This window comes from Aythya marila (genome assembly GCF_965140915.1).
Source record: "Aythya marila genome assembly, chromosome: 8".
Lineage (NCBI taxonomy): Eukaryota > Metazoa > Chordata > Aves > Anseriformes > Anatidae > Aythya > Aythya marila.
In genome coordinates, this window is record NC_139049.1 from 4,888,354 (window position 1) to 4,915,737 (window position 27,384).

At 45.6% G+C, this 27,384-nt stretch overlaps 3 protein-coding genes across 3 annotated transcripts; 2 read left to right on the top strand and 1 right to left on the bottom strand.

Moving 5' to 3' along the window:
- The first annotated feature begins 1,226 nt into the window (after positions 1 to 1,226).
- Positions 1,227 to 6,696, top strand: LOC309880530 (pancreatic alpha-amylase-like). The gene is made up of 10 exons (XM_082765546.1): positions 1,227 to 1,409; positions 2,026 to 2,172; positions 2,374 to 2,571; positions 3,571 to 3,801; positions 4,234 to 4,367; positions 4,455 to 4,577; positions 4,692 to 4,791; positions 5,279 to 5,400; positions 5,510 to 5,635; positions 6,379 to 6,696. Exons 1-10 carry the CDS (start codon positions 1,242 to 1,244, stop codon positions 6,566 to 6,568), a joined length of 1,539 nt encoding a protein of 512 aa, XP_082621672.1. The 5' UTR covers positions 1,227 to 1,241; the 3' UTR covers positions 6,569 to 6,696.
- Positions 6,697 to 11,336: 4,640 nt separating this feature from the next.
- Positions 11,337 to 14,252, bottom strand: LOC309880774 (pancreatic alpha-amylase-like; the record flags this gene model as incomplete). Its single annotated transcript, XM_082766039.1, has 7 exons — positions 11,337 to 11,654; positions 12,391 to 12,516; positions 12,626 to 12,747; positions 12,908 to 13,007; positions 13,122 to 13,244; positions 13,332 to 13,465; positions 14,214 to 14,252. 7 exons carry the CDS (start codon positions 14,250 to 14,252, stop codon positions 11,465 to 11,467), a joined length of 834 nt encoding a protein of 277 aa, XP_082622165.1. The 3' UTR covers positions 11,337 to 11,464.
- A 1,321-nt stretch (positions 14,253 to 15,573) lies between these two features.
- On the top strand, positions 15,574 to 21,043 carry LOC309880724 (pancreatic alpha-amylase-like). Its single transcript, XM_082765935.1, has 10 exons — positions 15,574 to 15,756; positions 16,373 to 16,519; positions 16,721 to 16,918; positions 17,918 to 18,148; positions 18,581 to 18,714; positions 18,802 to 18,924; positions 19,039 to 19,138; positions 19,626 to 19,747; positions 19,857 to 19,982; positions 20,726 to 21,043. The coding sequence occupies exons 1-10, from the start codon at positions 15,589 to 15,591 to the stop codon at positions 20,913 to 20,915; spliced, it is 1,539 nt and encodes a 512-aa protein (XP_082622061.1). The 5' UTR covers positions 15,574 to 15,588; the 3' UTR covers positions 20,916 to 21,043.
- The last annotated feature ends 6,341 nt before the right edge of the window (positions 21,044 to 27,384 follow it).

A 27,384-nucleotide genomic window follows, 5' to 3' on the forward strand; every position in this document is an offset into this window, starting at 1 on the left:
TGTCTTCTACTGTGACAGTACTGAAGATAGAAACCAATGAACCAAAGTTCCTACCAATCAATGTGTCATTGCTGTTAGTTAAAATAAAGTCAATTCATTTGTTTGTATTTGAAAAAGACCTCTCGTAAGTTCTATGATAGGAAAATGAACAGATAGGCAAGCAGGACCTGCTTTTGCATTTCATCCTTGAACACAAATTCTGGGAAAGACAAGAATGTATCTGACACATATGGAATGTCATGGCTAGTTTAGAAAGGATATACTCAAGGCAGTTCAGGTACAAAGTGTAATGACATTTTCTCTTGGAGTGGGTATGCCTGTTGGTGGACTTCTTGCATTTCTCACAGTTATTCACTAAGTGTCAGGGATTTTCTGGATTTGAATTCTCACAGAGTGCTGTTTTATCATTGGCCTGACTCCAGCTTATTCAGGGAGTGTTGTACTAGGAACTTGACGTTATATTTTAGTTCCAAATGAGATCTTCAAATCATGTCACAAGGAAAAGCGGGAAAGTCTTTGAAAGAGGAAATAGAAGGAAAATCCCGAACAGGCTTAGGCAATGGATCCATTTGACTTTCCAATTCATTTTTATGCCAGACATCAAAAATTCACCTGCACTATCTCTTTACATCTAATTTTGCATTTCCCTCCTTGACTGTGTGAAATAACAGGAAAAAACATAAGGCCAATTTCCAATTTCCAGTGTGATTCAGCTGTTCAAGTCTCACAATGTGTTGTGTGATGCATCTGCCTTTGACTGAGAGAGCCTGGTCTAGTAGCCAGGTGTGAGCTGGGATTAATCCTGAGTGCTAGATGCCTCTGAATGCCTCTGAATTCATTCATTCTCTGAGACCTATTAGAGTTCCACTTGTCTTATAATGCCTTTCATTTCATGTTCCAGAGCTCCCCTCAAGGGTCCACGTGTCACGCCTGGGCTAACTTCTGATACATTATCTTTGTTTAAATGACTGGAAAGAATACAGTCCCAAATTTGGGTGAACTGCGCACAGACTGCTTGTTTAATGATAAGGCATAAACATTGTGAAAAGTTATTTTATCTTCAGCTGTGGGGCAATTCGGCAAAAAAAAAAACAAAATGGAAGAGTTATTTCCTCTCACTACCCAAACAATAACTGATAGTGTTTATCTCTGAGAAATCTGTCAGCTGCAGTAGGAACTTTGTCATCTTGCAGGAGTATAAATTGGCAGTGGAGAGACCACAGCCTTATGCTGAAGGCACCATGCAAGTCCTCCTTCTCCTCGCAGCCGTAGGGCTTTGCGGAGCGCAGTACAACTCCAACACTCAGGCTGGGAGGACATCTATTGTACATCTCTTTGAATGGCGCTGGGCCGATATTGCTCTCGAGTGTGAACGCTACTTAGCTCCTAATGGATTTGGAGGAGTTCAGGTACGTTGTTTCCTGCCCGTAGGTAGTGAAACTGCTTTGTAACATTTGATTAATAAACCGCAAAAGGCCAGAATCAGAGACAGCCAGCTCCAAGTAACTTTGGTGTGGAACGTGGGGATGGAAGTAGTAAATGCTGTTAGGCGCAACCAGAGATCCCGCCGGCCTGGGTCGGGTGTCTCTCCATCAGACCAGCTGCAAAGGTGCACGCTTTCCCCTGATGGGCTTCCCTTGGAAGGCTAAGTTTTCCTCTTCCCTTTTTACTGAGGCAAGTGTCTCAGCATGGAGTTTTGGCTTTCCGAAGGATGTCTCTATTGCAGACAAAAGTAGTTCCTGTGGCTTCAGCCCTCCCATGTGCGTGCCCTTGGACAGCAGGCCCAGGCTGGACATGGGCAGCCCATGGGAACAAAAGAGAACTTCCTTGCTACCAGTCTACAAGACGGACATCTCGCAGACCCCAGCTTGTGCTGCAGGGAGGGAGAGAGAGCGAGAGAGACCGGGTCTAGCACAAAGCCTGTCTCTCATGGGAATCCAGGACTAATCTTGGTGCATGTTTTGCACTTTGAACTTGAAACAGGAACTACTGGTTTCTTACTGAGGTCCATCATCTCATCGGCAGGTTTCTCCTCCAAATGAAAATATTGTCATTACTAACCCATTCAGACCCTGGTGGGAAAGATACCAGCCCATCAGCTACAAGCTCTGCACTCGATCAGGAAATGAAAATGAATTCAGAGACATGGTGACCAGATGCAACAACGTTGGAGTAAGTGCCTTTAAAACACGTAACTGATACAGCGAGCAGTGTGGTTTCAACTGAGGGACGTCACTGCTCCTGTCCTCAAAGGAGGCAGAAATGGAGAATATGAAAGGGGAAAAAGGGTCGAATTAACAGTGATGTGGTAAAGCTCTGACTGTTACTTCCCAGCGCTACAAAGCATACTGAAATGCAATCACTACGTTTCAGGTTTATATTTATGTGGATGCTGTCGTCAACCACATGTGTGGGGCTGCAGGTGGCTCAGGCACCCATTCAACGTGTGGAAGCTATTTCGACGCTGGGAACGAAAATTTTCCAGCAGTGCCGTACTCTGGCTGGGATTTCAATGATGGCAGATGTCACACCTCAAATGGAGAAATCCAGAATTATGGAGATATGTATCAGGTAAATTTCTATGGGAAAACTGTGAATTCTTTTTTAACCTGTTCTATAAAGACTACTGTAAGGCCACACAAAAGGAGTAGTTGACCACAGATTCAGCGCTTCACCACCTGACCAGTGAATACAGTGAGCATCATAGATTTGTCTTCAGGGAAGGTACTTGTGGTGCACAGTATAGTAGGCACTGAGAAATCACAAACCTGCCCCACATGTTTCATGTGGGCATGCGCAGGACTGTGCGCCTGAACTGATGGAGCCCAAAGCACTCAGCTGCACCAGTGAGCTCTTCCTTACAGCTGCTAAACTCAGCTGAGCCTGATAAGGTGGAAAACTCCTGGAAAACTGGCAGCAGTGCAAGATGCTACCCTGGCTGCGCGCGGTAGTGTTTTTGTACATGGAATGTGTGGCAGGTCTTTCTCAAGTTCACAGCTCAGCCTTCATCAGCTTTGCAATGATACGCTGTGCAGATTCCCATCCGGAATGCTGATGACATCAAGATGGGGAGGTGATATTTTACTGACCACTGCTGCATGGAGTGAGACCACAGTGCTCTTTATTACCTTCCCCTTTCTCCATTTTCCTTTTTAATTTCCTTTGTCATTTGTCCTTTATCTTTTCCTTTTTCTTTCCCTTTCCTTTGTCTTTTTGCTTTTGCTTTTACTTTTCCTTTCTCTTTGTCCTTTTTGTTTTTCTTTTTCATTTTCTAATTTTTCTTTTTCATTTTATTTTTTATTTCAACTTTTTTCTTTTCCCTTTTATTTTCCCTATTCCTTTCCTTTTTCTTATTTTTTTTCTCTTTCTTTTTCCTTTTCCTTATCCATTTCTTTTTCTTTTAACTTTTTTTTTTTTACTTTTTTTCCTCTTCCTCTTCTTTTTCCTTTTCCTTTTCCTTTTTTTTTTTTTTTCATTTTCTTTTTCCTTTGACTTTTGTATCTGCATTTGCTTTCCCTTTTCTGTTCTACTTTCCCTTTTCTTTTACATTGTTCTTTCTTCCTTTCACAGGTTCGTGACTGTCGCTTGAGTGGTCTTCTTGATCTGGCCCAGGAGAAGGACTATGTACGCACAAAAATTGCAGAGTACATGAATTACCTCATTGATATTGGTGTAGCAGGCTTCCGGATTGATGCTGCCAAGCATATGTGGCCTGGGGACATCAAAGCATTTCTGGACAAGCTGAATACTCTGAATACTCGATGGTTTCCTTCAGGAACAAAACCGTTCATTTACCAAGAGGTAATCTCCATGAATTTCCTTTCTGCTTCTCTTTGTGCATGTGTCTTTTCTACCTTCCTCCTTCTGAGGAGTGGCAGTGATGCCATGGGCCTGTTCCTACACACCAGGAAAGGCTGAGCTCCACAGTCCAGTGGGTGAGTGATACCTGCCCTTCAGAAATGCAAGGCACCTTGAAATCTATGTGGGGATTTCTAATGGTCAGCTAACTAGGAGGTGGTAGGCGGCAGCTTAGGGCAACTCTACAGCCCCTTCTTTCCACATGGTTACAACATGTATTGTACCAACTTTTGGTTGATCTGCCCAGCAGAAATGAACGTGCTGTGCAATGCATTTCTCTCAAGCTAAAGGATGAGGTAAAGTTGCTGACTGAATGCAGCATTTTTTGTCTGTGTGGGAACAGGAAAGATGATTACCTTCTGCTTCCTGTACTAGGTAATTGACTTGGGTGGCGAGCCGATCACAGGCAGTCAGTACTTTGGAAATGGCCGAGTGACTGAATTCAAATACGGCGCAAAACTGGGGACAGTGATCCGCAAGTGGAATGGAGAAAAGATGGCCTACTTAAAGTAAGGGCACCCATCATGCAGCTTGCCTAGGATACGCTGGATGCACAGCTTGGCGGGGTAGATTCAAGTCCTTGTGTTTTTGGCCAGGAACTGGGGAGAAGGCTGGGGCTTTGTGCCTTCTGACAGAGCCTTGGTCTTTGTGGATAACCATGACAACCAGCGGGGGCACGGGGCTGGTGGAGCTTCCATTCTCACCTTCTGGGATGCCAGGTAAGGAATGCGGGGTTGTCTGGCTGATGCCTCTTCCTCTTGCTGATTTGTTTGTCTCTTTGTTCCCCGGCATGCTTTCTCTAGCCACATCTCATTATGCTTTTGGCCCAACAGGCTTTATAAAATGGCCGTTGGTTTCATGTTGGCTCATCCGTATGGATTCACACGTGTGATGTCAAGTTATCGTTGGACAAGAAATTTTGTAAATGGGAAGGTAAGTTTGTAACAGTCAAGATTCATGTTTGCTAAACTTCTCAAGTGATTTCTCTGTCTAATCTTGGATCAGGTGGGTGTAAACCTGATCTTTAGTGAGGTTGGGGTTGGTCTGTTCTCCTACATGCCTGGTGACAGGACGAGGGGGAATGGGCTTAAGTTGCGCCAGGGGAGTTTTACGTTAGATGTTAGGAAGAACTTCTTTACTGAAAGGGTTGTTAGGCATTGGAACAGGCTGCCCAGGGAAGTGGTGGAGTCACCAACCCTCAAAGTCTTCAAAAGACATTTAGATGTATAGCTTAGGGATATGGTTTATTGGGGACTGTTAGCGTTAGGTCAGAAGTTGGACTTGATGATCTTGAGGTCACTTCCAACCTAGAAATTCTGTGATTATGTGTGATTCTGTGAAAATTAGGAGCGCCATCCATCCCGCATTTTGATCTGCTTTTTCCAGTAAGAACTTTCAAATGTCTCTTTTCAATAAAAAGGATGCCAATGACTGGATTGGACCACCTAGCAACTCGGATGGATCAACAAAGTCGGTTACAATCAATGCGGACACCACCTGTGGCAACGACTGGGTTTGTGAGCATCGCTGGCGGCAAATAAGGTAGGAGACTCTGGAGCAAAATGCAGTAAAAGCAGTGACTTTTGCATGATGAGCCTCTTGGCTGTGGAGCTCTTGCAACTCCAGTGACAGCGATTCCTGGCATTTTCAGGAACATGGTTATCTTCCGTAACGTGGTAGACGGCCAGCCTTTCTCAAACTGGTGGGACAATGGCAGCAATCAAGTAGCTTTTGGCCGTGGCAATAAAGGCTTCATCGTCTTTAATAATGACGACTGGTAAGTTGGTGGGAGAGACCGTATCCCCGAGGAGAAGCAGAGCTCCCCAGATGGAACGCTGAAAGGGCTCAGGTGTTGGGAGGGGGGATGTCCTTCAGCTAGAGTGCTGACGGGTGAATGGAGAACATCGAAAGCAAGGCTGAGGTGTCTGAGTGGAGCGTCTGAAGATGTACAGATTGCTCGTTAGCATCTTGAGCATCCCATTCCTGTGGTCTGCCTCACATACCGTGTCATCTCCAGTACACCCACAGATGAGTTCACATGAGAAGAGGCTGAGGCTGTGGACAGAGCAGTGCCCAAGGATGGAAGCAGTAGGAGCTGAAGTTTTGGTAGTTCTGAGCGGAGCAGGCACTCTCTCACTTCCCTCATCCAAACTTGCCTGTCCAATCCAAGCCAGTCCAAGCCCGTTCAACCCTAATGGATTGAACGCTCATCATAATTAGGATTACCTTTAGCAGCACGCGTCCTGTTGTGAAGCTCTTTTATGCTTTGATTTTGTCCTGTTCTTTTCTTCCAATGAGAACAACTCCTGCTGCCTGAGCGAGATTCAGATAGTGGCACCCCACTTCTGGAGGGCTGATAAAGGAGTGCAGGGAGAGAAGCCGGGTCAGGCTTAGTAACTCCCTTGCATCGCATTGCCTTTCCAAGTCATGCAATAGCATCAGCTTCAGGATTCCTTTACCCAGTTGCAAATATCTGTTTTGAAAACAACAGAGAAGCAACGTTCACTGATTTTCACACAGGTACATGAACGTCAATTTGCAAACTGGTCTGCCTGCTGGTACCTACTGTGATGTTATTTCTGGACAAAAAGAGGGCAACGCGTGTACTGGAAAGCAGGTGTATGTTTCTGGGGATGGAACGGCTAACTTCCAGATCAGTAACACTGACGAAGATCCATTTGTTGCAATTCACGTTGATGCCAAGTTATAACTTCAATCAGAATTTGTTTCTCTCCTGTCCGTCTGTACGTATGCTGTTTCCCCCATTTGCGATTCCCTAGTGTTCAAGATCCTGTGACTCTCCGTTCCCAGTGAACAATAAATGGCAATCAAACTGAAGAGTGATGTCTTTCCTCTTAATGAACTGGTTCGTAATAGCATTATTACGTCAAAACCGTATGCTATGCCAGTAGTAGGAATTAGGGCGCTATCCCAAGCAATCCCAAATTTATTCTGATCAAAACGAGTGTTACAAGTGAACACTCTTAATTAAAGGTTACCGATTTGCTAGGAAGCGTTCTCTGGAAATGGTGGCCATCAATAATTTGTTCATAACATATCTCATGAGTAAGACAACTGTTTTCTTCCAAGCAAATAACGCTAAGTCATTCGCTGTCTGTGCAGATGTGGCTTGACCAAAATCTTTCACTGCCATCTGGGTTGTCTTGTGCTATCCCACACTGCAAGCAACAGGCTCCGGGCAGTCAAGCAGCAACTGGAATGGGGAGCCAGCCTCTTTCAAAGGGGCAGGAGTGCTGCCTGGCCTGATCCCAGGGGCAAAAGACAGGTTTGCAATGGATATCCTGACAGAGAGTGGAGCACAGCGTATGCTCGTCTCCATGCTGCACTAGGTTGTTGTAAAGTTTTTTGTTTGTTTGTTTTGGTTGGTTGATTTTGGTTTTGGTTGGTTGCTTCCTTGATTGTTGTTTAGTTTTGGTTCCGGCCCATGTTGACATTCAGGTCTAACACTCAGAAACTGGATGGTTCTCTGCTAACTATTAGACAGACATTACCTAACCCCAAATGTAAAAGTCTAGCCATAAAGATTGCAAGCTCTAACCACCGTACCTTCTGTGGAAAACGATTGAAATGACCTACATGTACATCCACCTGAGGTGTCCATAAATAACAGGCAACAAAGGCATGCAGAATGCAGAGATCGTGGAATCACAGGATCATTAAGGTTGGAAAAGGCCTCCCAGATCATCTGGTCATCCCAGATCATCCCCCTACCACTAGGGTCACCCACTAAACCATGTCCCTATGCACCAAGTCCAATCCTTCCTTGAACACCCCCAGGGACGGTGACTCTACCACTTCCCTGGAAACCCATTCCAGTGCCTAACTGCTCTTTCTGAGAAGAAATGTCTCCTAATTTCCAACTTGAACCACCCCTGGTGCAACTTGAGGCCATCCCCTCTTGTCACTAGTAATGCGCAAGAGGAGGCCAGCCGCCAGCTCCCCACACCTTCCTCTAGGGTCGCTGTAGGGAGCAGTAAGGCCTGCACTGAACCTCCTCTTCTCTAGACTAAACAACCCCAGTTCTCTCAGCCACTCCTCATAAGACTTGTGTTCCAGACACTTTGCCAACTTTGTAGCCCTTCTCTGGACCAGCTCCAGGGCCTTGGTGTCCTTCTTGTACTAAGGGGCCCAAAACTGAACACAGTAGTCGAGGTGCGGCCTTGCCAAAGCAGAGTACAGGGAGCGGTCACCTCCCCGGTCCTGCTGGCTACACTATTCCTGATACAAGACAGGACGCCATCGGCCTTCTGGGCCACCTGGGCACACTGCTGGCTCGTGCTCAGGTGAGCATTGACCAACACCCCCATATCCTCTTATAATAATAATTGCTTTCCAGCCACTCGGCCCCAAGCCTGTGGCGCTGCATGGAGTTGTTGTGGCCAGAGGGCAGGAGCCAGCACTTAGCCGTGTTGAACGTTATCCCCTTGGCCTCTGCCCATCAATCCAAGCTGTACAGGTCCCGCTGCAGGGCCTTCCTACCCTCTGGCAGATAGACACATCTCCCCAGCTTGGCATCATCTGTCAGATGGATGTGTCTTGGCTTGTGATCATGTCTGAATCCAAATCTTCCATCATGTTGGACTGCAGCGTGTATTTTACGTGATGTAGAAATTGAAGACTCGGCCTCAGCACTGCACGTACCACTGGAATTAATACTCTATATTAACACATGCAAGTAGGATTTCTGCCTTTAAACTGGTTCACAAGGTCTAAGTTGAGTATGCCTGAGAAAGACCTACATTTCACTTTTACCTTTGGAACAGCCGGCACGAGCATTAGTTTGCATGAAGACTTAATGGTACCACTGCATAGAAAGCAGAAGAAATAATAATGAAGAAAACAGTGCTAACTAATTCTGAAAAACCTGAAGATCAGCAATAATCTTGACAGTACCTCTAGGTTTCCTGACTCATCTCAAAGACCTGTTGTTGTTCAGGAAGACACTTGCTTTTTTCACCTTCTTTGTATTGTTTTAGGAAGCAAATATGTACCAAAAAGAGCTTGAAACAAAAGGAACAAAAACAAACGCTGGGTCACAGAATCACAGAATCACTGAATCGTAGGGGTTGGAAGGGACCTCAAAAGATCATCGGGTCCAACCATGCTGCCAAAGCAGGTTCCTTAGAGCAGGCTGCCCAGGTAGGCGTCCAGACAGGCCTTGAATATCTCCAGAGAAGGAGACTCCACAACCTCCCTGGGCAGCCTGTTCCAGCGCTCCGTCACCCTCACCGTGAAGAAATTCTTTCGCATGTTGGTGCGCAACTTCCTGTGCTCCATCTTGCTCCACCTTGTTCTGTCCCCACAAACCACTGAAAAGAAGTTGGCCAAATCCCTCTGTCTCCCACACCTCAGGTATTTATACACATTGATGAGATCCCCTCTCAGTCTTCTTTTCTCCAGGCTGAACAGAGCCACGTCTCTCAGCCTTTCTTCATAGGGAAGATGCTCCAGGCCCCCTATCATCTTTGTGGCCCTCCGCTGGACTCTTTCCAGGAGATCCCTGTCTTTTTTTTTTGTACTGGGGAGCCCAGAACTGGACACAGTACTCCAGGTGAGGCTTGACCAGGGCAGAGTAGAGGGGGAGGATCACCTCCATTACCTGCTGGCCACGCTCCTTTTCATGCACACCAGGATCCCATTGGCCCTCTTGGCCACCAGAGCACACTGCTGGCTCATGGTCAACGTGTCGTCCACCAGGACGGCCTTCTCCTCAGAGCTCCTCTCCAGCAGGTCGCCCCCCAGCCTGTATTGATACGTGCGGTTGTTCCTTCCCAGGTGCAGGACTCTACACTCGCTCTTATTAAACCTCATTTGGTTTCTTCCTGCCCATCTCTCCAACCTGTCCAGGTCTTGCTGAATGACAGCACAGCCTTCTGGCGCATCAGCCACTCCTCCCAGCTTTGTGTCATTGGCGTACTTGCTGAGGGCAGACATTATTCCCTCATCAAGGTCATCGATGAAGATGTTGAGCAACACCGGGCCCAACACCGACCCCTGGGGAAAACCGCTACTCACGGGTCTCCAGCCAGACTCTGCGCCACCGATCACCACCCCCTGAGCTCGGCCAGTCAGCCAGTTCTCAACCCACCTTACTGTCCACTCCTCTATCCCACACTTTCTTAGCTTTGCTAGCAGGATGTCATGGGAGACAGTATGGAAAGCCTTGCTAAAGTCAAGGTAGATCACATCCACTGCTCTCCCCCCATCTACCCAGCTGGTGATGCCATTATAGAAGGCAACAAGGTTGGTCGAGCACGACTTCCCCTTGGTGAATCCGTGCTGACTACTGCAAATAACATTCTTCTCTTTGAATTGCTTGGAGATAGCGTCCAGAACAAGTTGTTCCAACACCTTTTCAGGGACTGGGTGCAGCCCTGATCTTTCAAAAGCAGTGAACAGATTGGCGACCAAATTTTGAATTCACTTAAGAAGACAGTGACAGTAATTATTTTCTTTGACGTTCTAGAATGAAACAGACAGCAAAGACTGACTCTTCAATTGCTACATCACATAAAATAAATGCTGCACTCAAACATCATGGAACATTTGGATTGAGGAATGATTACAAGCAGGGATATATCCCTCTCTGTATTCTGCATGCCTTTATTGCCTAATACTTACAGAAACCACCGGTGGATATGTGTCATTTCAATCATTTTCCACAAAAGTTATGGTGGTTAGAGCTTGCAATCTTTATGGCTAGACGTTTACATTTGGGATTAGGTAATGTTCATCACATAGCTAGTATAGAATCACACACTTTGTGAGTGATAGACTGCACGTTAACATGAGCATGAAAAAAACACCTAAAGAGCAAACCAACATCAAAAATAAGATAAAAAATAAAAATAAAAATAAAAATAGAAATAAAAATAGAAATAAAAATAAAAATAAACATAAAAATAAATAAAAATAAATAAAAATAAAAAAAAAAACAAAAATAAAAATAAAAATAAATAAATAAAGAGGTGGAACAGCCTGTGGAACAGCCAGCATGACCGTTAAATTGCAGGAAGCCACTGGGGATATCAGAGGGAGTACCGATCTTTTCTTTGATAAAGACATAAACGGAGTGTGAAGCAGGTCACACACTGGCTTGACTGATGTCAAAGTCTGGAATAACTGATTGGCGCAGCCGAGCTTCATCTGCTGACCTGGGCTCCACACTGGCTTTGCCCCAGAGAAAGGACATACTGCCGGCAAGCAGAGGCTGCCTGCCCCAGTGTGTTTGCTCCAGCTTACAGCTATGCGTGCACCTATCGGCCTTGGCATTGGAACATTTTAACTTGCTCAGGTGCTGGCTTCTTTTGTCTTATTTTTTATTTTCTTCTGTGTTTCTGAGATCTGGGAAATGCAGTGCTCTCTTGGTAACCTTAAGAGCTGCCAATGGTATGGCCCCCAGTTATGACATGATAATGCTACTATGACCCAGTTCATTAGGAGGAAAGACATCACTCTTCAGATTGATTGCCATTTATTGTTCACTGGGAACGGAGAGTCACAGGATCTTGAACACCAGGGAATTGCAAATGGGGGAAACAGCATATGTACAGACCACCGGGAGAGAAACAAATTCTGATTGAAGTTATAACTTGGCATCAACGTGAATTGCAACAAATGGATCTTCGTCAGTGTTACTGATCTGGAAGTTAGCCGTTCCATCCCCAGAAACATACACCTGCTTTCCAGTACACGCGTTGCCCTCCTTTTGTCCAGAAATAACATCACAGTAGGTACCAGCAGGCAGACCAGTTTGCAAATTGACGTTCATGTACCTGTGTGAAAATCAGTGAACGTTGCTTCTCTGTTGTTTTCAAAACAGATATTTGCAACTGGGTAAAGGAATTCTGAAGCTGATGCTATTGCATGACTTGGAAAGGCAATGCGATGCAAGGGAGTTACCAAGCCTGACCCTGCTTCTCTCCCTGCACTCCTTTTCCAGAAATGGGGAGGCCACTGTGTGAATCTAGATCAGGCTGTAGGAGTTGTTCTCATTGGAAGAAAAGAACAGGACAAAATCAAAGCATAAAAGAGCTTCACAACAGGACGCGTGCTGCTAAAGGTAATCCTAATTGTGATGAGCGTTCAATCCATTAGGGTTGAACGGGCTTGGACTGGCTTGGATTGGACGGGCAAGTTTGGATGAGGGAAGTGAGAGAGTGCCTGCCCCGCTCAGAACTACCAAAACTTCAGCTCCTACTGCTTCCATCCTTGGGCACTGCTCTGTCCACAGCCTCAGCCTCTTCTCATGTGAACTCATCTGTGGGTGTACTGGAGATGACACGATATATGCGGCAGACCACAGGAATGGGATGCTCAAGATGCTAACGAGCAATCTGTACGTCTTCAGACGCTCCACTCAGACACCTCAGCCTTGCTTTCGATGTTCTCCATTCACCCGTCAGCACTCTAGCTGAAGGACATCCCCCCTCCCAACACCTGAGCCCTTTCAGCATTCCGTCTGGGGAGTTCTGCTTCTCCTCGGGGATACAGTCTCTCCCACCAACTTACCAGTCGTCATTATTAAAGACGATGAAGCCTTTATTGCCACGGCCAAAAGCTACTTGATTGCTGCCATTGTCCCACCAGTTTGAGAAAGGCTGGCCGTCTGCCACGTTACGGAAGATAACCATGTTCCTGAAAATGCCAGGAATGGCTGTCACTGGAGTTGCAAGAGCTCCACAGCCAAGAGGCTCATCATGCAAAAGTCACTGCTTTTACTGCGTTTTGCTCCAGAGTCTCCTACCTTATTTGCCGCCAGCGATGCTCACAAACCCAGTTGTTGCCACAGGTGGTGTCCGCATTGATTGTAACCGACTTTGTTGATCCATCCGAGTTGCTAGGTGGTCCAATCCAGTCGTTGACGTCCTTTTTATTGAAAAGAGACATTTGAAAGTTCTTACTGGAAAAAGCAGAGCAAAAAGCTGGATGGATGGCGCACCTAATTTCCACCCACCCGATCCAGGATTGGACAGAGAAATCACTTGAGAAGTTTAGCAAACGTGAATCTTGAGTGTTACAAACTTACCTTCCCATTTACAAAATTTCTTGTCCAACGATAACTTGACATCACACGTGTGAATCCATACGGATGAGCCAACATGAAACCAACGGCCATTTTATAAAGCCTGTTGGGCCAAAAGCATAATGAGACGTGGCTAGAGAAAGCATGCTGGGGAACAAAGAGACAAACAAATCAGCAAGAGGAAGAGGCATCAGCCAGACAACCCCGCATTCCTTACCTGGCATCCCAGAAGGTGAGAATGGAAGCTCCACCAGCCCCGTGCCCCCGCTGGTTGTCATGGTTATCCACAAAGACCAAGGCTCTGTCAGAAGGCACAAAGCCCCAGCCTTCTCCCCAGTTCCTGGCCAAAAACACAAGGACTTGAATCTACCCCGCCAAGCTGTGCATCCAGCGTATCCTAGGCAAGCTGCACGATGGGTGCCCTTACTTTAAGTAGGCCATCTTTTCTCCATCACACTTGCGGATCACTGTCCCCAGCTTTGCGCCGTATTTGAATTCGGTCACTCGGCCATTTCCAAAGTACTGACTGCCTGTAATTGGCTCACCACCCAAGTCTATTACCTAGTACAGGAAGCAGAAGGTAATCATCTTTCCTGTTCCCATAGAGAGGAAAAATTTGCTGTCCCTTCAGCATAAGGTGGTGGTCTCTCCACTGGCCATTTATACTCCTGCAAGATGACAAAGTTCCTTTTGCAGTTGTAGATTTCTCAGAGATAAACACTATCAGTTCTTGTTTGGCTAGCAAGCTGGGTATCACTCTTCCATTCTGTTTTTTTTTTTTCTTGTTTGTCTGTTTTTTTTCCTGTATTGCCGCACAGCTGAAGATAAAATACCTTTTCACAATGTTTATGCCTTATCATTAAACAAGCAGTCTGTGCGCAGTTCACCCAAATTTGGGACTGTATTCTTTCCAGTCATATAAACAAAGATAATGTATCAGAAATTAGCCCAGGCGTGACACGTGGACCCTTGAGGGGAGCTCTGGAACATGAAATGAAAGGCATTATAAGACAAGTGGAACTCTAATAGGTCTCAGAGAATGAATGAATTCAGAGGCATTCAGAGGCATCTAGCACTCAGGATTAATCCCAGCTCACACCTGGCTACCAGACCAGCCTCTCTCAGTCAATAGCTGATGCATCACACAACACTTTGTGAGGCTTGAGCAGCTGAATAACATACCTTTAGCTTAATACAAGTCTCGAGGGAATGGTGTTTTAAAATTTGACCATGCATTGGGTTGGTCTTGGTAATAATGACAGTCAATAGGTTTGTTCTCACTATCCTCATAATCACAATTTGTAATCACCTCACTGGTTGCTTGCTGTTGGAATGTAGACAAGGTCATGTGTGGAGCTGGTGTATATTTTTGTAAGAATGAATTGACTCCTTTTACTTATGATGTTAGAATCCTTATTCCCTCTTGCTCCCATTTGGAACAGTTTGTCTTCTACTGTGACAGTACTGAAGATAGAAACCAATGAACCAAAGTTCCTACCAATCAATGTGTCATTGCTGTTAGTTAAAATAAAGTCAATTCATTTGTTTGTATTTGAAAAAGACCTCTCGTAAGTTCTATGATAGGAAAATGAACAGATAGGCAAGCAGGACCTGCTTTTGCATTTCATCCTTGAACACAAATTCTGGGAAAGACAAGAATGTATCTGACACATATGGAATGTCATGGCTAGTTTAGAAAGGATATACTCAAGGCAGTTCAGGTACAAAGTGTAATGACATTTTCTCTTGGAGTGGGTATGCCTGTTGGTGGACTTCTTGCATTTCTCACAGTTATTCACTAAGTGTCAGGGATTTTCTGGATTTGAATTCTCACAGAGTGCTGTTTTATCATTGGCCTGACTCCAGCTTATTCAGGGAGTGTTGTACTAGGAACTTGACGTTATATTTTAGTTCCAAATGAGATCTTCAAATCATGTCACAAGGAAAAGCGGGAAAGTCTTTGAAAGAGGAAATAGAAGGAAAATCCCGAACAGGCTTAGGCAATGGATCCATTTGACTTTCCAATTCATTTTTATGCCAGACATCAAAAATTCACCTGCACTATCTCTTTACATCTAATTTTGCATTTCCCTCCTTGACTGTGTGAAATAACAGGAAAAAACATAAGGCCAATTTCCAATTTCCAGTGTGATTCAGCTGTTCAAGTCTCACAATGTGTTGTGTGATGCATCTGCCTTTGACTGAGAGAGCCTGGTCTAGTAGCCAGGTGTGAGCTGGGATTAATCCTGAGTGCTAGATGCCTCTGTATGCCTCTGAATTCATTCATTCTCTGAGACCTATTAGAGTTCCACTTGTCTTATAATGCCTTTCATTTCATGTTCCAGAGCTCCCCTCAAGGGTCCACGTGTCACGCCTGGGCTAACTTCTGATACATTATTTTGTTTAAATGACTGGAAAGAATACAGTCCCAAATTTGGGTGAACTGCGCACAGACTGCTTGTTTAATGATAAGGCATAAACATTGTGAAAAGTTATTTTATCTTCAGCTGTGGGGCAATTCGGCAAAAAAAAAAACAAAATGGAAGAGTTATTTCCTCTCACTACCCAAACAATAACTGATAGTGTTTATCTCTGAGAAATCTGTCAGCTGCAGTAGGAACTTTGTCATCTTGCAGGAGTATAAATTGGCAGTGGAGAGACCACAGCCTTATGCTGAAGGCACCATGCAAGTCCTCCTTCTCCTCGCAGCCGTAGGGCTTTGCGGAGCGCAGTACAACTCCAACACTCAGGCTGGGAGGACATCTATTGTACATCTCTTTGAATGGCGCTGGGCCGATATTGCTCTCGAGTGTGAACGCTACTTAGCTCCTAATGGATTTGGAGGAGTTCAGGTATGTTGTTTCCTGCCCGTAGGTAGTGAAACTGCTTTGTAACATTTGATTAATAAACCGCAAAAGGCCAGAATCAGAGACAGCCAGCTCCAAGTAACTTTGGTGTGGAACGTGGGGATGGAAGTAGTAAATGCTGTTAGGCGCAACCAGAGATCCCGCCGGCCTGGGTCGGGTGTCTCTCCATCAGACCAGCTGCAAAGGTGCACGCTTTCCCCTGATGGGCTTCCCTTGGAAGGCTAAGTTTTCCTCTTCCCTTTTTACTGAGGCAAGTGTCTCAGCATGGAGTTTTGGCTTTCCGAAGGATGTCTCTATTGCAGACAAAAGTAGTTCCTGTGGCTTCAGCCCTCCCATGTGCGTGCCCTTGGACAGCAGGCCCAGGCTGGACATGGGCAGCCCATGGGAACAAAAGAGAACTTCCTTGCTACCAGTCTACAAGACGGACATCTCGCAGACCCCAGCTTGTGCTGCAGGGAGGGAGAGAGAGCGAGAGAGACCGGGTCTAGCACAAAGCCTGTCTCTCATGGGAATCCAGGACTAATCTTGGTGCATGTTTTGCACTTTGAACTTGAAACAGGAACTACTGGTTTCTTACTGAGGTCCATCATCTCATCGGCAGGTTTCTCCTCCAAATGAAAATATTGTCATTACTAACCCATTCAGACCCTGGTGGGAAAGATACCAGCCCATCAGCTACAAGCTCTGCACTCGATCAGGAAATGAAAATGAATTCAGAGACATGGTGACCAGATGCAACAACGTTGGAGTAAGTGCCTTTAAAACACGTAACTGATACAGCGAGCAGTGTGGTTTCAACTGAGGGATGTCACTGCTCCTGTCCTCAAAGGAGGCAGAAATGGAGAATATGAAAGGGGAAAAAGGGTCGAATTAACAGTGATGTGGTAAAGCTCTGACTGTTACTTCCCAGCGCTACAAAGCATACTGAAATGCAATCACTACGTTTCAGGTTTATATTTATGTGGATGCTGTCGTCAACCACATGTGTGGGGCTGCAGGTGGCTCAGGCACCCATTCAACGTGTGGAAGCTATTTCGACGCTGGGAACGAAAATTTTCCAGCAGTGCCGTACTCTGGCTGGGATTTCAATGATGGCAGATGTCACACCTCAAATGGAGAAATCCAGAATTATGGAGATATGTATCAGGTAAATTTCTATGGGAAAACTGTGAATTCTTTTTTAACCTGTTCTATAAAGACTACTGTAAGGCCACACAAAAGGAGTAGTTGACCACAGATTCAGCGCTTCACCACCTGACCAGTGAATACAGTGAGCATCATAGATTTGTCTTCAGGGAAGGTACTTGTGGTGCACAGTATAGTAGGCACTGAGAAATCACAAACCTGCCCCACATGTTTCATGTGGGCATGCGCAGGACTGTGCGCCTGAACTGATGGAGCCCAAAGCACTCAGCTGCACCAGTGAGCTCTTCCTTACAGCTGCTAAACTCAGCTGAGCCTGATAAGGTGGAAAACTCCTGGAAAACTGGCAGCAGTGCAAGATGCTACCCTGGCTGCGCGCGGTAGTGTTTTTGTACATGGAATGTGTGGCAGGTCTTTCTCAAGTTCACAGCTCAGCCTTCATCAGCTTTGCAATGATACGCTGTGCAGATTCCCATCCGGAATGCTGATGACATCAAGATGGGGAGGTGATATTTTACTGACCACTGCTGCATGGAGTGAGACCACAGTGCTCTTTATTACCTTCCCCTTTCTCCATTTTCCTTTTTAATTTCCTTTGTCATTTGTCCTTTATCTTTTCCTTTTTCTTTCCCTTTCCTTTGTCTTTTTGCTTTTGCTTTTACTTTTCCTTTCTCTTTGTCCTTTTTGTTTTTCTTTTTCATTTTCTAATTTTTCTTTTTCATTTTATTTTTTATTTCAACTTTTTTCTTTTCCCTTTTATTTTCCCTATTCCTTTCCTTTTTCTTATTTTTTTTCTCTTTCTTTTTCCTTTTCCTTATCCATTTCTTTTTCTTTTAACTTTTTTTTTTTTACTTTTTTTCCTCTTCCTCTTCTTTTTCCTTTTCCTTTTCCTTTTTTTTTTTTTTTCATTTTCTTTTTCCTTTGACTTTTGTATCTGCATTTGCTTTCCCTTTTCTGTTCTACTTTCCCTTTTCTTTTACATTGTTCTTTCTTCCTTTCACAGGTTCGTGACTGTCGCTTGAGTGGTCTTCTTGATCTGGCCCAGGAGAAGGACTATGTACGCACAAAAATTGCAGAGTACATGAATTACCTCATTGATATTGGTGTAGCAGGCTTCCGGATTGATGCTGCCAAGCATATGTGGCCTGGGGACATCAAAGCATTTCTGGACAAGCTGAATACTCTGAATACTCGATGGTTTCCTTCAGGAACAAAACCGTTCATTTACCAAGAGGTAATCTCCATGAATTTCCTTTCTGCTTCTCTTTGTGCATGTGTCTTTTCTACCTTCCTCCTTCTGAGGAGTGGCAGTGATGCCATGGGCCTGTTCCTACACACCAGGAAAGGCTGAGCTCCACAGTCCAGTGGGTGAGTGATACCTGCCCTTCAGAAATGCAAGGCACCTTGAAATCTATGTGGGGATTTCTAATGGTCAGCTAACTAGGAGGTGGTAGGCGGCAGCTTAGGGCAACTCTACAGCCCCTTCTTTCCACATGGTTACAACATGTATTGTACCAACTTTTGGTTGATCTGCCCAGCAGAAATGAACGTGCTGTGCAATGCATTTCTCTCAAGCTAAAGGATGAGGTAAAGTTGCTGACTGAATGCAGCATTTTTTGTCTGTGTGGGAACAGGAAAGATGATTACCTTCTGCTTCCTGTACTAGGTAATTGACTTGGGTGGCGAGCCGATCACAGGCAGTCAGTACTTTGGAAATGGCCGAGTGACTGAATTCAAATACGGCGCAAAACTGGGGACAGTGATCCGCAAGTGGAATGGAGAAAAGATGGCCTACTTAAAGTAAGGGCACCCATCATGCAGCTTGCCTAGGATACGCTGGATGCACAGCTTGGCGGGGTAGATTCAAGTCCTTGTGTTTTTGGCCAGGAACTGGGGAGAAGGCTGGGGCTTTGTGCCTTCTGACAGAGCCTTGGTCTTTGTGGATAACCATGACAACCAGCGGGGGCACGGGGCTGGTGGAGCTTCCATTCTCACCTTCTGGGATGCCAGGTAAGGAATGCGGGGTTGTCTGGCTGATGCCTCTTCCTCTTGCTGATTTGTTTGTCTCTTTGTTCCCCGGCATGCTTTCTCTAGCCACATCTCATTATGCTTTTGGCCCAACAGGCTTTATAAAATGGCCGTTGGTTTCATGTTGGCTCATCCGTATGGATTCACACGTGTGATGTCAAGTTATCGTTGGACAAGAAATTTTGTAAATGGGAAGGTAAGTTTGTAACAGTCAAGATTCATGTTTGCTAAACTTCTCAAGTGATTTCTCTGTCTAATCTTGGATCAGGTGGGTGTAAACCTGATCTTTAGTGAGGTTGGGGTTGGTCTGTTCTCCTACATGCCTGGTGACAGGACGAGGGGGAATGGGCTTAAGTTGCGCCAGGGGAGTTTTACGTTAGATGTTAGGAAGAACTTCTTTACTGAAAGGGTTGTTAGGCATTGGAACAGGCTGCCCAGGGAAGTGGTGGAGTCACCAACCCTCAAAGTCTTCAAAAGACATTTAGATGTATAGCTTAGGGATATGGTTTATTGGGGACTGTTAGCGTTAGGTCAGAAGTTGGACTTGATGATCTTGAGGTCACTTCCAACCTAGAAATTCTGTGATTATGTGTGATTCTGTGAAAATTAGGAGCGCCATCCATCCCGCATTTTGATCTGCTTTTTCCAGTAAGAACTTTCAAATGTCTCTTTTCAATAAAAAGGATGCCAATGACTGGATTGGACCACCTAGCAACTCGGATGGATCAACAAAGTCGGTTACAATCAATGCGGACACCACCTGTGGCAACGACTGGGTTTGTGAGCATCGCTGGCGGCAAATAAGGTAGGAGACTCTGGAGCAAAATGCAGTAAAAGCAGTGACTTTTGCATGATGAGCCTCTTGGCTGTGGAGCTCTTGCAACTCCAGTGACAGCGATTCCTGGCATTTTCAGGAACATGGTTATCTTCCGTAACGTGGTAGACGGCCAGCCTTTCTCAAACTGGTGGGACAATGGCAGCAATCAAGTAGCTTTTGGCCGTGGCAATAAAGGCTTCATCGTCTTTAATAATGACGACTGGTAAGTTGGTGGGAGAGACCGTATCCCCGAGGAGAAGCAGAGCTCCCCAGATGGAACGCTGAAAGGGCTCAGGTGTTGGGAGGGGGGATGTCCTTCAGCTAGAGTGCTGACGGGTGAATGGAGAACATCGAAAGCAAGGCTGAGGTGTCTGAGTGGAGCGTCTGAAGATGTACAGATTGCTCGTTAGCATCTTGAGCATCCCATTCCTGTGGTCTGCCTCACATACCGTGTCATCTCCAGTACACCCACAGATGAGTTCACATGAGAAGAGGCTGAGGCTGTGGACAGAGCAGTGCCCAAGGATGGAAGCAGTAGGAGCTGAAGTTTTGGTAGTTCTGAGCGGAGCAGGCACTCTCTCACTTCCCTCATCCAAACTTGCCTGTCCAATCCAAGCCAGTCCAAGCCCGTTCAACCCTAATGGATTGAACGCTCATCATAATTAGGATTACCTTTAGCAGCACGCGTCCTGTTGTGAAGCTCTTTTATGCTTTGATTTTGTCCTGTTCTTTTCTTCCAATGAGAACAACTCCTGCTGCCTGAGCGAGATTCAGATAGTGGCACCCCACTTCTGGAGGGCTGATAAAGGAGTGCAGGGAGAGAAGCCGGGTCAGGCTTAGTAACTCCCTTGCATCGCATTGCCTTTCCAAGTCATGCAATAGCATCAGCTTCAGGATTCCTTTACCCAGTTGCAAATATCTGTTTTGAAAACAACAGAGAAGCAACGTTCACTGATTTTCACACAGGTACATGAACGTCAATTTGCAAACTGGTCTGCCTGCTGGTACCTACTGTGATGTTATTTCTGGACAAAAAGAGGGCAACGCGTGTACTGGAAAGCAGGTGTATGTTTCTGGGGATGGAACGGCTAACTTCCAGATCAGTAACACTGACGAAGATCCATTTGTTGCAATTCACGTTGATGCCAAGTTATAACTTCAATCAGAATTTGTTTCTCTCCTGTCCGTCTGTACGTATGCTGTTTCCCCCATTTGCGATTCCCTAGTGTTCAAGATCCTGTGACTCTCCGTTCCCAGTGAACAATAAATGGCAATCAAACTGAAGAGTGATGTCTTTCCTCTTAATGAACTGGTTCGTAATAGCATTATTACGTCAAAACCGTATGCTATGCCAGTAGTAGGAATTAGGGCGCTATCCCAAGCAATCCCAAATTTATTCTGATCAAAACGAGTGTTACAAGTGAACACTCTTAATTAAAGGTTACCGATTTGCTAGGAAGCGTTCTCTGGAAATGGTGGCCATCAATAATTTGTTCATAACATATCTCATGAGTAAGACAACTGTTTTCTTCCAAGCAAATAACGCTAAGTCATTCGCTGTCTGTGCAGATGTGGCTTGACCAAAATCTTTCACTGCCATCTGGGTTGTCTTGTGCTATCCCACACTGCAAGCAACAGGCTCCGGGCAGTCAAGCAGCAACTGGAATGGGGAGCCAGCCTCTTTCAAAGGGGCAGGAGTGCTGCCTGGCCTGATCCCAGGGGCAAAAGACAGGTTTGCAATGGATATCCTGACAGAGAGTGGAGCACAGCGTATGCTCGTCTCCATGCTGCACTAGGTTGTTGTAAAGTTTTTTGTTTGTTTGTTTTGGTTGGTTGATTTTGGTTTTGGTTGGTTGCTTCCTTGATTGTTGTTTAGTTTTGGTTCCGGCCCATGTTGACATTCAGGTCTAACACTCAGAAACTGGATGGTTCTCTGCTAACTATTAGACAGACATTACCTAACCCCAAATGTAAAAGTCTAGCCATAAAGATTGCAAGCTCTAACCACCGTACCTTCTGTGGAAAACGATTGAAATGACCTACATGTACATCCACCTGAGGTGTCCATAAATAACAGGCAACAAAGGCATGCAGAATGCAGAGATCGTGGAATCACAGGATCATTAAGGTTGGAAAAGGCCTCCCAGATCATCTGGTCATCCCAGATCATCCCCCTACCACTAGGGTCACCCACTAAACCATGTCCCTATGCACCAAGTCCAATCCTTCCTTGAACACCCCCAGGGACGGTGACTCTACCACTTCCCTGGAAACCCATTCCAGTGCCTAACTGCTCTTTCTGAGAAGAAATGTCTCCTAATTTCCAACTTGAACCACCCCTGGTGCAACTTGAGGCCATCCCCTCTTGTCACTAGTAATGCGCAAGAGGAGGCCGGCCGCCAGCTCCCCACACCTTCCTCTAGGGTCGCTGTAGGGAGCAGTAAGGCCTGCACTGAACCTCCTCTTCTCTAGACTAAACAACCCCAGTTCTCTCAGCCACTCCTCATAAGACTTGTGTTCCAGACACTTTGCCAACTTTGTAGCCCTTCTCTGGACCAGCTCCAGGGCCTTGGTGTCCTTCTTGTACTAAGGGGCCCAAAACTGAACACAGTAGTCGAGGTGCGGCCTTGCCAAAGCAGAGTACAGGGAGCGGTCACCTCCCCGGTCCTGCTGGCTACACTATTCCTGATACAAGACAGGACGCCATCGGCCTTCTGGGCCACCTGGGCACACTGCTGGCTCGTGCTCAGGTGAGCATTGACCAACACCCCCATATCCTCTTATAATAATAATTGCTTTCCAGCCACTCGGCCCCAAGCCTGTGGCGCTGCATGGAGTTGTTGTGGCCAGAGGGCAGGAGCCAGCACTTAGCCGTGTTGAACGTTATCCCCTTGGCCTCTGCCCATCAATCCAAGCTGTACAGGTCCCGCTGCAGGGCCTTCCTACCCTCTGGCAGATAGACACATCTCCCCAGCTTGGCATCATCTGTCAGATGGATGTGTCTTGGCTTGTGATCATGTCTGAATCCAAATCTTCCATCATGTTGGACTGCAGCGTGTATTTTACGTGATGTAGAAATTGAAGACTCGGCCTCAGCACTGCACGTACCACTGGAATTAATACTCTATATTAACACATGCAAGTAGGATTTCTGCCTTTAAACTGGTTCACAAGGTCTAAGTTGAGTATGCCTGAGAAAGACCTACATTTCACTTTTACCTTTGGAACAGCCGGCACGAGCATTAGTTTGCATGAAGACTTAATGGTACCACTGCATAGAAAGCAGAAGAAATAATAATGAAGAAAACAGTGCTAACTAATTCTGAAAAACCTGAAGATCAGCAATAATCTTGACAGTACCTCTAGGTTTCCTGACTCATCTCAAAGACCTGTTGTTGTTCAGGAAGACACTTGCTTTTTTCACCTTCTTTGTATTGTTTTAGGAAGCAAATATGTACCAAAAAGAGCTTGAAACAAAAGGAACAAAAACAAACGCTGGGTCACAGAATCACAGAATCACTGAATCGTAGGGGTTGGAAGGGACCTCAAAAGATCATCGGGTCCAACCATGCTGCCAAAGCAGGTTCCTTAGAGCAGGCTGCCCAGGTAGGCGTCCAGACAGGCCTTGAATATCTCCAGAGAAGGAGACTCCACAACCTCCCTGGGCAGCCTGTTCCAGCGCTCCGTCACCCTCACCGTGAAGAAATTCTTTCGCATGTTGGTGCGCAACTTCCTGTGCTCCATCTTGCTCCACCTTGTTCTGTCCCCACAAACCACTGAAAAGAAGTTGGCCAAATCCCTCTGTCTCCCACACCTCAGGTATTTATACACATTGATGAGATCCCCTCTCAGTCTTCTTTTCTCCAGGCTGAACAGAGCCACGTCTCTCAGCCTTTCTTCATAGGGAAGATGCTCCAGGCCCCCTATCATCTTTGTGGCCCTCCGCTGGACTCTTTCCAGGAGATCCCTGTCTTTTTTTTTTGTACTGGGGAGCCCAGAACTGGACACAGTACTCCAGGTGAGGCTTGACCAGGGCAGAGTAGAGGGGGAGGATCACCTCCATTACCTGCTGGCCACGCTCCTTTTCATGCACACCAGGATCCCATTGGCCCTCTTGGCCACCAGAGCACACTGCTGGCTCATGGTCAACGTGTCGTCCACCAGGACGGCCTTCTCCTCAGAGCTCCTCTCCAGCAGGTCGCCCCCCAGCCTGTATTGATACGTGCGGTTGTTCCTTCCCAGGTGCAGGACTCTACACTCGCTCTTATTAAACCTCATTTGGTTTCTTCCTGCCCATCTCTCCAACCTGTCCAGGTCTTGCTGAATGACAGCACAGCCTTCTGGCGCATCAGCCACTCCTCCCAGCTTTGTGTCATTGGCGTACTTGCTGAGGGCAGACATTATTCCCTCATCAAGGTCATCGATGAAGATGTTGAGCAACACCGGGCCCAACACCGACCCCTGGGGAAAACCGCTACTCACGGGTCTCCAGCCAGACTCTGCGCCACCGATCACCACCCCCTGAGCTCGGCCAGTCAGCCAGTTCTCAACCCACCTTACTGTCCACTCCTCTATCCCACACTTTCTTAGCTTTGCTAGCAGGATGTCATGGGAGACAGTATGGAAAGCCTTGCTAAAGTCAAGGTAGATCACATCCACTGCTCTCCCCCCATCTACCCAGCTGGTGATGCCATTATAGAAGGCAACAAGGTTGGTCGAGCACGACTTCCCCTTGGTGAATCCGTGCTGACTACTGCAAATAACATTCTTCTCTTTGAATTGCTTGGAGATAGCGTCCAGAACAAGTTGTTCCAACACCTTTTCAGGGACTGGGTGCAGCCCTGATCTTTCAAAAGCAGTGAACAGATTGGCGACCAAATTTTGAATTCACTTAAGAAGACAGTGACAGTAATTATTTTCTTTGACGTTCTAGAATGAAACAGACAGCAAAGACTGACTCTTCAATTGCTACATCACATAAAATAAATGCTGCACTCAAACATCATGGAACATTTGGATTGAGGAATGATTACAAGCAGGGATATATCCCTCTCTGTATTCTGCATGCCTTTATTGCCTAATACTTACAGAAACCACCGGTGGATATGTGTCATTTCAATCATTTTCCACAAAAGTTATGGTGGTTAGAGCTTGCAATCTTTATGGCTAGACATTTACATTTGGGATTAGGTAATGTTCATCACATAGCTAGTATAGAATCACACACTTTGTGAGTGATAGACTGCACGTTAACATGAGCATGAAAAAAACACCTAAAGAGCAAACCAACATCAAAAATAAGATAAAAAATAAAAATAAAAATAAAAATAGAAATAAAAATAGAAATAAAAATAAAAATAAACATAAAAATAAATAAAAATAAATAAAAATAAAAAAAAAAAAACAAAAATAAAAATAAAAATAAATAAATAAAGAGGTGGAACAGCCTGTGGAACAGCCAGCATGACCGTTAAATTGCAGGAAGCCACTGGGGATATCAGAGGGAGTACCGATCTTTTCTTTGATAAAGACATAAACGGAGTGTGAAGCAGGTCACACACTGGCTTGACTGATGTCAAAGTCTGGAATAACTGATTGGCGCAGCCGAGCTTCATCTGCTGACCTGGGCTCCACACTGGCTTTGCCCCAGAGAAAGGACATACTGCCGGCAAGCAGAGGCTGCCTGCCCCAGTGTGTTTGCTCCAGCTTACAGCTATGCGTGCACCTATCGGCCTTGGCATTGGAACATTTTAACTTGCTCAGGTGCTGGCTTCTTTTGTCTTATTTTTTATTTTCTTCTGTGTTTCTGAGATCTGGGAAATGCAGTGCTCTCTTGGTAACCTTAAGAGCTGCCAATGGTATGGCCCCCAGTTATGACATGATAATGCTACTATGACCCAGTTCATTAGGAGGAAAGACATCACTCTTCAGATTGATTGCCATTTATTGTTCACTGGGAACGGAGAGTCACAGGATCTTGAACACCAGGGAATTGCAAATGGGGGAAACAGCATATGTACAGACCACCGGGAGAGAAACAAATTCTGATTGAAGTTATAACTTGGCATCAACGTGAATTGCAACAAATGGATCTTCGTCAGTGTTACTGATCTGGAAGTTAGCCGTTCCATCCCCAGAAACATACACCTGCTTTCCAGTACACGCGTTGCCCTCCTTTTGTCCAGAAATAACATCACAGTAGGTACCAGCAGGCAGACCAGTTTGCAAATTGACGTTCATGTACCTGTGTGAAAATCAGTGAACGTTGCTTCTCTGTTGTTTTCAAAACAGATATTTGCAACTGGGTAAAGGAATTCTGAAGCTGATGCTATTGCATGACTTGGAAAGGCAATGCGATGCAAGGGAGTTACCAAGCCTGACCCTGCTTCTCTCCCTGCACTCCTTTTCCAGAAATGGGGAGGCCACTGTGTGAATCTAGATCAGGCTGTAGGAGTTGTTCTCATTGGAAGAAAAGAACAGGACAAAATCAAAGCATAAAAGAGCTTCACAACAGGACGCGTGCTGCTAAAGGTAATCCTAATTGTGATGAGCGTTCAATCCATTAGGGTTGAACGGGCTTGGACTGGCTTGGATTGGACGGGCAAGTTTGGATGAGGGAAGTGAGAGAGTGCCTGCCCTGCTCAGAACTACCAAAACTTCAGCTCCTACTGCTTCCATCCTTGGGCACTGCTCTGTCCACAGCCTCAGCCTCTTCTCATGTGAACTCATCTGTGGGTGTACGGGAGATGACACGGTATGTGAGGCAGACCACAGGAATGGGATGCTCAAGATGCTAACGAGCAATCTGTACATCTTCAGACGCTCCACTCAGACACCTCAGCCTTGCTTTCAATGTTCTCCATTCACCTGTCAGCGCTCTAGCTGAAGGACATCCCCCCTCCCAACACCTGAGCCAGTATTGTTTTTTTCCCTCTTCCATTATTTTTTTTTCCCAAATTGCCCCACAGCTGAAGATAAAATACCTTTTCACAATGTTTATGCCTTATCATAAACCAAGCCATCTCTTTGCTGTGCACCCAAATTTGGGACTGTATTCTTTCCAGTCATATAAACAAAGATAATGTATCAGAAGTTAGCCCAGGCGTGACACGTGGACCCTCAATGGGAGCTCTGTAACATGAAATGAAAGGCATTATAAGACAAGAGGAACTCTAATAGGTCTCAGAGAATGAATGAATTCAGAGTGATTCAGCGGCATCTAGTACTCAGGATTAATCCCAGCTCACATCTGGATACCAGATCAGCCACTCTCAGTCAAAGGCAGATGCATCACACAACACGTTGTGAGACTTGAACAGCTGAATCACACTGGTAATTGGAAATTGGCCTTATGTTTTTTCGTGTTATTTCACAGTGCCTACTACCAATTATTACAGTTTTTCATCACACAATCATGCAGAGTAACTGTTGCTCTACCTGACTTAAAGTGATGAGAGTTTCAAGTACATTCCTGTAGAGCACCTGGGTAAGCTTTCACCTTCCTTTAAGTGACCACCGATATATCCGAGTCAAGGAGGGAAATGCAAAATTAGATGTAAAGAGATAGTGCAGGTGAATTTTTGATGTCTGGCATAAAAATGAATTGGAAAGTCAAATGGATCCAT